At 41.4% G+C, this 11,303-nt stretch overlaps 1 protein-coding gene across 1 annotated transcript in view; it reads left to right on the forward strand.

Annotated features, from left to right (window-relative positions):
* SAP30BP (SAP30 binding protein) overlaps positions 1-9,908 on the forward strand; it is a 32,207-nt gene extending 22,299 nt beyond the window's left edge. The window contains exons 6-12 of the mRNA XM_009324612.1: positions 2,530-2,618; positions 5,149-5,240; positions 5,709-5,769; positions 6,260-6,311; positions 6,702-6,760; positions 7,993-8,077; positions 8,759-9,908. Of these exons, the coding sequence (XP_009322887.1) occupies positions 2,530-2,618; positions 5,149-5,240; positions 5,709-5,769; positions 6,260-6,311; positions 6,702-6,760; positions 7,993-8,077; positions 8,759-8,940 (620 nt within the window). The 3' untranslated portion in view covers positions 8,941-9,908. The remainder of the gene's footprint in view (positions 1-2,529; positions 2,619-5,148; positions 5,241-5,708; positions 5,770-6,259; positions 6,312-6,701; positions 6,761-7,992; positions 8,078-8,758) is intronic.
* The last annotated feature ends 1,395 nt before the right edge of the window (positions 9,909-11,303 follow it).

Below are 11,303 nucleotides of genomic sequence, written 5' to 3' on the forward strand. Positions count from 1 at the left end.
AGAGCTGGTGGGAAGAGGCCGTGGAATCGGCCATTCTGCTATCTGTTTGGGCAGGAAGTTTGAGGACTGCTCAAGGGCATGGATAATTTGCACTTCCTTACTGTAAATAAGCCTGAAGGAGTTAAACTCATCCTTCCTAGCGATGGGGCATCTCAGTCTGGCTGCAATGTGGTGAAATAACTGAGTAATGATGAATGTTTGTGCTCAAGTTGTGAGGTGCACGTAGCCACACTGCTGACTCAGTCTTCAGCTACGTACAGCTATGGCGGGATTGCAGTAGACAAAGATGTCTTGGTTCCAGTTCCTTGTAAGCCATTGAGAGGCCTTCCCCCATCAGTATAATGTTGATAAATGATTGTTTTCACATGGCTCAAACAAAAGAGCAAATGAGCACCAAAACCTGAAAAGTCACGCATGAAAATACATCGTCTCATTGGGAGCTCTTGTTCTGCCTCCAACGTTATTTCTGTTTCAAGGGAGCTTTGAGCTGATTGCTGAACATACTCTTATGACTTTGTGACTGCTTTGCTGGCTAGACAGAGTTCTTGCCCAGAGTTCCTGAGTTTATATGAGCCCACAGTTACCCTTCCCATAAATGTTTTGTTTCTCTGTGGCTTTTCTGGTCATCTGCAAAGATAAGGAGCCTATGGGATGTCTAGTCTGGAGCTAGGCTTGATTTTTTTTTTTTTTTTAAGGTCCTTTCTTTGCCTTATGAAGTCTGGATTTGGTGGCCTTTTTTCTTTTTTAATGTTTCTGCTCATGCTGTGAATCTCTTAAGCTATTAATCAGCTTTCACCTTTTCTGGAAAACCTAGTGTGCTGTCTATTATTCACATTTCTGTCTGTTTGCTACTGTCTCTCTGGGTTCCTGAAACTCTAATTAAACTAGAGGTTTCCCCATCCTACCAGCAGCTGTAACCTGTAACAAATGTCTGCCTTGTTGTCAGGGAGCTCCAGTTTGCCTGTCTTTCTGTAGGAGCTCTGGCAAGCTTTCCTTCCTAGTAAATGCCAAAGGATACTTTTTGTTTGTTACTAGGAACTGCTGAAAAATTTAACCCTCAGCAACATCTTGGTCAAATAGAATGAGTGGTCGGTCGCCTGCTAGCTTTGCATCTCCAAAGGATGTTGTCCTTAGTGCTTTACACTTTTACAAAAGAAATAGAAACTGTAGTCTTAACACTGAACATGTGTAGCATTTATTATTTGTAACCTCAGCTATCCGATGCTCTGTGCTGGAAGGCAGGAGAGCATGCTGTGTTCAAACACCGGTGTCTGTCCTTTGGGCCCTTCTGGGCTTTAGTCAAAGGAGCTGAACTTGAGCGTGCTAGAACTGCAGTTCAGGCAGCTTTTACTGAGGAATGTATAATTGAGGAGCTGCAAATGTGAATGGCTTGGTTGATATGACTTCTGTGCTGGTGTCAGGTCTCTTTTATCCACTACAGACTACGACTGGGATGTCTTCGCTGTACAAATTATGGTTGAAAACAATCCCAGCTGCTTAAATGTGGCACAAATCTCTGCTCCAAGACTTGGCTAGAAAACTGCCTGGGTTTCCTGTAATAGTGGGAAAGTAGCGAGCAATAGGGGGAAACATGGCAGTTTCTTTTGCTAATAACTATAATCTTTATAGGGCAAGCAGGTACTCTAATAGTATATCCCAACACAAACAGCTATAGAAATCTGGCAGTCTGTACTGGTCTGTTCTCGGTCCTGCAGAACGAGTTGTTCTTTCTAGCAATAGTCTGACTCCGTAAGCAAAGATCAAAGTGCCTGTTAAGGAGACGTTAACTTCTGGATGAAATGTAATTTCTTGTGGTTAACTCCTGACAGTTTTCGGGAGGGTTGTTCCCTTCTTGAACCATTTTGGTTCATGTAGGTAGGTCTTGAAATAAATAGGACCCAAAGTGATTACCTCCCCAAAAACGGCAATGAGCCAGGCTGCTTTAGATTGATCCTGTGATCCTCCACATACAGTCTGATTCTCTGTCTGAAAGTATCCTGGCACAAGTTTTCAGAGACTCCAGGTTATCTGAGCTGTTCAGATCAGGACTTTAAAGTGCATATGGAAGAGCTGGAGTAGTGGAGGGCTTGGTATGTGGTGCACAGTGCAGGGGTTTAGAGATACATTCCACAAGCCAACCTTTGTTCCTCTGAAGATCCTTTGCCTTTGAGGATCCTATCAACTTGCAGCTGGAGTGGGAAGTAGCTTAGCTTTTCACATTTCCATTCTGGGGTGAAGAGACCTCCAAGCTTTAAGCATGGATGTGACACAGAGCCCCAGTATAAGGTAGAAATCAATAAAGCAAGCATCACATCCGTCTTCTAATGATCTAACCTTTAGGTTAGTTGCTTCTTGCTCAGCACTTTGAAAAACACCACGAGTATCAGCTGACGGCATTCCCGTTACCTTTACCCATCGGTTCTCCATGATAGAGTAACACTAGCAAGGACATAAAACAAGTTTAATGACTTGCATGGCTTAAATTCCCTTCAGTATTGCCAGAACTCATGCCCAGCTTGCTCTCTACAGCTTCTTTTTCAGAGAGAGTGCGGAACATGTCTCCAGATGAGATCAAAATCCCTCCTGAGCCTCCTGGCAGATGTTCTAACCACTTGCAGGTTGGTATAAGTCCACTTTATTTTTTTAAAAGGCTTGCAATTCAGTAGAGAGGGGGGATATTTGGGAACTCTGCTCAGTATTTTTGCACAAGTCAAAAATCCCGCATTAAAGCTGGTTTTTACCACGCTGAGTTTATGAATGCACTGTGTTAATGCTTTAGACTTCACAGCAATTCTAATTTAGGAATCTCAAAGTAGCTTAAAGCTGTTTTCCAGTCTCTGTGGGTCACTTATGCGTTAAAACGGGTCTTGATTCCACCAGTGACACAGAAGCAATGTTTACTGTGAAGGCTGCTATCCTCTTGCCTCAGCAAATTCAGTTCTGTAGGAAAGAACAAATCATTGTTTTTCTATACGGGCCTGAGAATCCCCTAACTGGAATAGTTGAGGCAGCATTGACTGGATTCCTTTTCCACCTACATATCTCTGGATGATAAACACTTAGAGGGAAGGTTGGTAACTTAGAGGCAGCAAAAGAAAACAAATGCATGTTTTCTCTGGTGCACACCCAAATAATTGCAGTAACCAACTTTCCAATAACCTTCTCCTCTGTTTTCCTCCTCCTGATGGAGGGCAAATGAAAGAGCAGGGACTGCTGTTTCCTACCACCCATTTGAATTTTAACTGCAGTTATCTGCCCAGTAGAAGTAAAAGTAAAGAATCACTTCTGGAATGCTCTGTAAAGTAAGCTACTAATGTGCAATGGTGATTCAGAATGACTCACCATCCAGATCACGCTTTCTTCTTCTCTGCACAGTGTACCTGGGCGCACCCATTCCTCCTCTTCTGCTGTAGGAGGATTTTACTGTTCTGACATCAATGAATTAGAGCGCGTTAGATCTGAGGAATGTACAGAGCTTGAGAGAGTAGACAGAATAAAGCAGATTTTCTTCCCCTTTGACAGCAGTTTACTAGGTTAAATCAAAGGAGGACTTGTCCTCTGTTAGCAGGTCAAACCACATCTTAGAGCACTTTGAGCAAGGAGATGGGATTATTCTTTAGAGATGCAAAATGTTCTTGGCTTTTCACTGTTGATTTGCTCTTTCCTTTTGTCAGATTCTTCCTCTAATAAACTGTAGCTTGAACTCTGCCAAAGGGAGTATTTCTTCTTAAAGAAGAAATTTGACTGAGTAGTTCCCCATCTGTGGACTTTGTGAACCATAGAGCTACCTCCATGGGAAGAGGACAAAAGGGAACACCTATTCAACCATTTCTACTCCCCAAATTCACCTTTTTGCAGTTGTTCTTTCAAACCTCACGATGTGCGCACTGGATGTGGAGATTGTATAATTTCTTCTTGCTAATTTTGTGAGGTCCTGATGAAAATTTACCATATAAAGCTTTTTTAAAGTTCATGAAATAGGAGTTTCATATCAGCTCTTAACAATCCTCTTTTATTCCGGCTTCAGCAAACCCTTAGACAGTAGTGAGTTCTGTATTTGAGTTGACTGTCCATACAGAGGGAGACATGAAGTGACTTATCCAGAAGCAACAAAGGAAAATTGACTCAACTCTCCCATCCTGAAAAACTGAAGGCCTAGCCTCTGGTCTTATTTTATATGCCTCTTGTACATGAGAAATTTGTGTGAAAATGAAAAGATGAAGGAAATTACTGAGAATATTCTCCCAGTAGTACCACTTAAGTATATGTTCCATCTGAAAGTTTCTGCTTTTGTTATCCCTTCAGCATCACCAGAGTAAAAATACTTTTAAGATCTTTCACTACCTTGCTGAGGAAGAAAAAAAATCATGTTTATTTTTAAATCTTTCAGTCTTTTTGGAGAGTAGACTGCTTGACATTTCCAACCTGAGTCAGTTAAGTTGCCTTTTGCAGGGGCTCGTGGCTTCAGTAACATATCCATAGACTTCGTAACTATGTGAGTGATCTGCAAAGAGAAGCTGGTTCCATCTAAGTGGTCACTTGTGCCGAAGCAGGGATTTTCAAGTGCATTGTTCCTAAGAGTGTTTGGCTGCCAGTAGACGCGACCAGCAGTACCTGATGATCACATTGGTTTTCATTCTCCAGCAGATCTTGGCTCTGCTCGTCTGTTACCCAGGCATAGCCATGAGCCTTGCTTCTGCACAGTGTAGCCAGCAGCTGTTTTTCACGTGCATGACTGAGTGTGGAGGTGGGTGTGATGGTCACTGTAAGTCATGGGATAACCTTTGTGGATTTCACCTGTCCCTCTTGGAGCTGGCTTCTACTTCTCTACAGTCATGGCTATAAACAGACTGAGAGGAAGAACTGTGCACTGCTGCCACAAGTGCAAATCTTTATAATCACTGAAGCCTTCAGAAAGTGCAAAGATCAGTTCTCTTACCCATCCAGACAGTTCATGAAGACACTTTCATACCTTAAAGGAGGGAGTGTCTGTACTAACCAGCCTGCCTGGCCTTAGGGGAGAGGTGGAATCCTTGCTCCATGCAAGGAAGTCACTGGTTCAGTTGGCTTGTTTCCACATGTACGCTTTTGATAGCTGGTGTGCTCCTCCTTTTCGTACTGGCTCACCCTGTAATCTTTCTCCCTTAGGATAAAATTCAAAAGCTATATGAGAGGAAAATAAAAGAGGGCATGGATATGAACTACATCATTCAGAGGAAGAAGGAGTTCCGCAACCCCAGGTGAGCCACCATCTTTTCCTGTGTGACCAAAGCACCACACAGCAAATTCCAAGAATTTTCCGCTTTGTTGGAGTTGTAGCAAAAGCAGGATCCTGAGCAAGAAGTACTACTGCTTACAATCAAATTGTCTTTCTCATTTTTGTAACTGAAACAGTAAAACTCTTCTTTGTGTTCTGTGAGGCAACAACTAGAGTTGGTGTGTTGGTTAGATTTTAAATCTACAGGCTTTGGATGAAGTATTTTAGAAGATGTGTCTGTTCTGGGAGCTGGGAGATTAATTTGGGGGAAGTGGAAAATAATGTGGTTAATGGCATGCCACATCCATCATAGCAAGCGTAGCTTCCCAGGTTCTGATTTTACTCTTGCAGTGTGAAGAGGTGACAGCCTCTTTCTACTAACAAATCTGAAATACTTCCTTGTACTTCTGGCTCACTGGCTCTGTTCTGAACTCCTGTCTTTCCTTTGCAGCATCTATGAAAAGCTGATCCAGTTTTGTTCAATTGATGAACTCGGTACGAATTACCCAAAGGTGAGGTGCAATACTTTTGACTGGCAAGGGAGCGGGTAAAAGGTAATATAGGGGTGTGAGCTCTTACCTCAGGCTTTCTTGAGCCTGCTTTTTTAGAGGTTCTTTAAGGGAACTTTAGTCTGATCTTCTGCATTGAAGTGAACATTTTTGTGTGGTACTGAGCCTCAGTGCCTCCACCTTTGCTATAATGATTCTGAACAAAAACTGCTGAAGTGTGTAGATATACATGAAACTCTTGGGGGGCATAGTAGCCGAGCAGCAGAAAAATACATGTCTTATCCCAGCATCCTTTTAGCTTCAAAGCTGTTTTTTCATTCACAACAGAACGTGGTCCTATAAAAGAAGGTCTGATGTGATCTTTGTGTCACTGGAATACAAGAAGAAATCAGAAATGAATATCATCAGTGAACAGAAATACATAAAACATTTAACTGGGTTTTGTGTCTATGTGGAAATAGCCCTAATCTGACTGATTTTTTTTCTTCTTTAGGACATGTTTGATCCTCATGGCTGGTCAGAGGATTCATACTATGAGGCACTAGGTAATTCCAGGAAGTCTTCTTTTGTCCTAACTTAGCTCTTTGTGTTTTTTAGTTAATTAACTGCACTAGAGTCTTCGCTTCCTTTATAAATGAGAAGTCATCACATGCTGCTCTTAACTACTTCATTCTGGTTGGATGTGCCTGAATGTTATTGATGCTTCATCAGTCTGGAAAGCCTTTTCATTTAAATTGGTTCTTCAATGTTTTAATCTCTTAAATCATTACTTTAGTGCAGTAATGCTTTGATTAAAAAGCAGTAGTTTCATGGCAGTTTAATTTTCTATACACAATATGTTGTTTTTGATTGTTTATGATGGGAAGTGTGTGAGTGAGAGAGAACTATGGATTTTTACTGTTCTAGTGCTTCTTGTAACTTCTGATCTTTCTCAGCTAAAGCCCAGAAGATTGAAATGGACAAATTGGAGAAGGCCAAGAAGGAACGCACAAAGGTAGCTATTCAAAACCAAAAGAGACTGAGATGCAGGGTTTTTGTTTGTTTCCCTGCTGAATTTCATTTTGTTGCTTTGCTGTTTCTTATGAATTGTGCTCTGTGCTAATACTGTTTGTTCTTCCCTGGTTCTGTCCTTTCTTCTGGCATGTCTTTTTCCAAGCTGCACAGATCAAGTTGTTTGCCCTTTCTTACAGGTCCATTTCTCTACGTTGTTTATTTGACTGGATTTCCTTCTGTTTTGTCAGTATTTTTAAACCAGAGCTCTTAAAATGGTATTCAGCAGGCCAGATACAGGCAAGACAATGCATAAAGAACAGCTTTTTTTTCTTAGTCTGTGACACTTTGCCTGGTGGCATAGCCTAGTTATAGCTTAATTTCCTCACCATATCTCACTGTGAGACAATACCTGCTTTCTGTTCTCCTTGATATTGCCTTCTTGCATCTAATTTCCAGAAATGTTGGGCCTATTTTAACTTTAACTGGGCTTGTCACAAAAATGTATGTTCTTATGTACCCCCAAAAAAGAACACAGGCAGGCTTTGGAAGATTTTATTCCTGTCGTTTAGTGGTGTTGCCTTTTAGCTAGTGACAGGCATTAGAAAACTGTCTAATGTTAGAGATTGCCATCCAACCTTGCAGAAGGCTCCTTCCATATTCAGTATGTGGAGGTATTTTTTTCTAGCAATGCATGCTGTGTCTTGCTACTTGTTTTGGTTTTTGCACAGTAACCCAGGTATCTGATTACATCCTTGCCCATATCTGCAGTTTTGAAAATACGAGACTGCATGCTGTTGTAGCTCTTGTTGCTAGGTTTCCTGCTATGATGCAGTTGCAGTAAATTGTGCAGGTAGGGACTTGTCTTGCAAGTTTCTTAAAGGAAAAAGAACAAGAACTTCTAACTGTATAAATACATTCTTTAATGACCAGGATCTGTCCTTTCTGAGCTATATCAAATTCCTATGCTTGTACCAGTTAACAAACACATTTTTATTGTATCTGACTTAGGAGATGAGTTGCAGGAATCCTTAATGATCATGACTTCGGTACGCTTTGGCCTGAGGTCTACATCTTTCTTCCTGCATGACAGTCAGCTTGGAGGCCAGTGTCTCACATGACACTAAAGCTGTTCTTTAAACACAGAGAGGCAATGTGGGTTAAAAAAAAGACTGTGTATATTAACGCTTCATTTTTATCTCCTCCCTTTTCTCCTATGCATCTGTCCCTTCCCAGATTGAATTTGTGACTGGCACTAAAAAGGGTACGACAACAAGCGCCGCCTCTACAACAACCACAACAGCCAGTACCACTGTGGGAGGTAAAGAACAGTTGTGATTCTACCTATTAAGCTGCAGTAATGCTGGGATTAGTGCTTCCTGGAAACCCTGAAGGCTCCTTATTGTTTGTGTATATAATGCAAGAAAGTATTTCTTCTAGGGTTTGACGGACTAGCTTTCCTCTAGTCCCTATATCCTATGGCTGTCCTTCTGGAATGAAAGACTAGGGACAGGTGGGATAGTGAAGAGATTTATTAGTGGGTCAAGAAACCTGCTGATGTCTGTGGTTGTGGAGTGTTCTTGGGACTGATGCATCTCAAGAGATTCGGAAAGACTGAAAATCATTCTCCTGCCTACAGCCTGCCTTTTAAACTGGGAGGAAGGGAGAAAAAAAACACTGGAGGCTGAGCGTGGCCTGTGCCTGTACCTGAGCAACTGAGATCCGTGTGCTCTGTTAAAATTAAATATGCTTTGGGGCAGGGAGTGAACCCGTCTCCCATTTGGCTGGAGTTCAGGTGTGGAGTTTTACTTTTACTCTTGAGGTATAAAGTTGTCTTTCCTCCTCAACGTTTACTGCCAGTGTATGCTGAAATTAATGCAAGGGAAAGTTGTCTAGTCAAGGCGTGGTATATTAACAGTTGACAAGACAGGGTGTTACGAAGGGATTGGTGACCTTTAACATAATGCTAATCGTCGTTTGCTTGATCTAATCAAATTCATAGATGCCCAGAAGAGGAAGAGCAAGTGGGACTCGGCCATCCCTGTAACGACGATAGCTCAGCCCACCATCCTCACCACTACTGCAACACTGCCAGGCGTTGTCACAGTGACAACCAGCGCAAGTGGATCCAAAACTACAGTCATATCAGCTGTTGGCACCATTGTGAAAAAGGCAAAGCAGTGACTGGTGTGCTGGGCCTGGATTTTTGGACTTAATTGTCATTGAAGCCATTGTTCTCGGAAGGGAGGGGTAGCTTTCGCCTTTGGTAAAAGATGACAAGATTCTTTGAAACAGACCACAGTTCCCTATTGAAAGAATGGGGGCAGGAGCAGGCATGCCAGCTGTGTGCCCACAGGAATGGACCTCTGCAGAAAATGCCTCTGTCTTTTCTTGCTGTGGGAAGAATGAGTCTGTGTGTGTTGTGCTGGAGGAAGGTACTATCTGGAGTCAGGCTGTAAAAGTTAGCTTATTAAATTACTGCGTTAGGTTCTTCTTTCCTACTTGCAAGTCTGGTTTAGGGGAGGAAGAAAAAAAAAAGGCGAGTAGTGAGGAATATCGGTATTACCCTTGTGTATTCCAGGTCATGCTCAAAGGCTGCTAGCAGCTTGTGATACGTACCTCCCTCACGTATGCTAACTCAGTTCCAAGGGAATTAAAGCGGAGACAATTGGTCAGTGTCCATCTTCAAATGTGTAGCAGAGACTTGAAGTGATCTACATCTATGAATGCAGACTCACTCTTTGTTACAGTACTGACATCTGTACCTGTGTGCATATCTGTGTAGATCTTAGTGACCACGTGTTAAATAGTTGAACTATTGAGGAAACTGTGCTGAAATAGTCTTGTTACCGTCTTGCAGGGATGGAGATTTCTATGCAGAACCTATAAGCTGTAGAGGTTTGATTTGTGAACTCATTTGCAAAGATAACTCTTCCATTGCCATGGAATGAGATTGGACAGCAGATAAGCAGAGGAGAGTGTCTGATCTTGATTGTGATATTGTCCATCTTTGTACTAGATAGTGATGTACTGTGAAATGCACACGTGGCAGTTACTGCTTGCTCTGCTGTTGTGAAAAAGTATTTTCAGTTGAAAATTTTGTTGTATAAATCTTCTTACCTGTGTAGCAAAAAATTATTATAAAAATGGAAAAGTCTTTAAAAAAACCCCTGGTGTAATTCATGTGTCTGCATTTCTCATCTTGGCGAGGCAGAATCAGTATCCATTTGTTGTGCTTTGTGTTACAGATACCATTAGGTGAGTATGTAATAATTCCATGAGGGTGGGGGTGGCATGAAGGTTTTTTCACATTATGGATTTTTTTTTTTAAAATGTCAGACTCCTGGAGGGGGGGAATAAATAGAGGCATTAAACTGATTTTGATTGGAGATACTTTTGTTGTAGAGGATGTTCTGAAATAGTTGATAATTCAGCTGTTCTTCATGCTATTTTTTTCAAACTTGTTCCTGCATCTTAAACTTCTTCAAAAACTACTTTCTAGTACTAGCACCTGGGTCTTTCATAAAACCTTCATCTATAGAGGCCAGTCTCCTAAAAAGGAGCTCAACAGCAAATGAAGTGGTTTGTTCATTGTTTTGAGGTAGGTGGGATAAATAACTTGAATGGTTCCATTTGTGTAGAGAAACAGCTGCTAACCTGGACTTTTTTCTTCTTTGCAGTGGTCACTCAGGATTATTTAAATCATCTTTAATTCTTAGATCATGATTTTTCAGATTCAGTAATTTTTCTGTTTCCCATTGTTTTAAGTTACATTTCTACCCAGAGCCTGTTTTGGTTTTTTTTAGTGCATAAGCAGTGATAGGAGGGAAGGCTGCTAGATCAACAAAGTGTAAATTTCTTGGAATTCAGTGTTGCTTTTTCAGGTTTTTATGTACCTTATGTCACTCCTGAATGCTTTGCATTTATGGAGACTTAAGGAAGAAATAAGAGGTTGGTTTTCTGCTTTTAAATAAATTTAAAACATGTCAATTTTTTTAAAACATGTTTAAAACAACACTTTGTCTTGGCAGTCATTTTAGCTTCAAGAAAATCATCTGTGTATCCAGGAATGCTCATGGGGGAGAAACCAGGGGACTGATGAGACTGTAGCGTGGGAAACTGGGGACGTGGTGGAATTGCTCTTTTTTTTAAAACAATGAAATATTGAAAGTCATGAAATATTGAAAGAGCAAGTCTGGAGCAGATGGAAATATCTCTTCTGTTAAATTACTCTGCATTGGGCTTCTGACTTGATTCCTGCAAGCCTTAACTCCATCCTCTTCCTTTGGAAAATGGTAACAGCTCCCTTGGCTGAGGGGTATCTTCTGTTTTGGGACTGTTACGTACTCTGCAGGTGATGACACATTTCACCTCAACTATTGGAGGTGTTTATTTCCTTGCCTTGAGGAACAGAGTTTTCAGGGGTTTCCTTTAAAGGCCAGGGATGTACTTGTGGTGGGAAATACAAGCCATCAGGTAGCTTTGCAGCTCCCTAAGTGACGCTCCTGTCTAGAATGTCTTGTACAATCCCAGCCTGTCTAAAACTT

The sequence above is a fragment of the Pygoscelis adeliae genome, unplaced genomic scaffold (assembly GCF_000699105.1).
Source record: "Pygoscelis adeliae isolate BGI_AS28 unplaced genomic scaffold, ASM69910v1 Scaffold445, whole genome shotgun sequence".
Classification (NCBI taxonomy): domain Eukaryota; kingdom Metazoa; phylum Chordata; class Aves; order Sphenisciformes; family Spheniscidae; genus Pygoscelis; species Pygoscelis adeliae.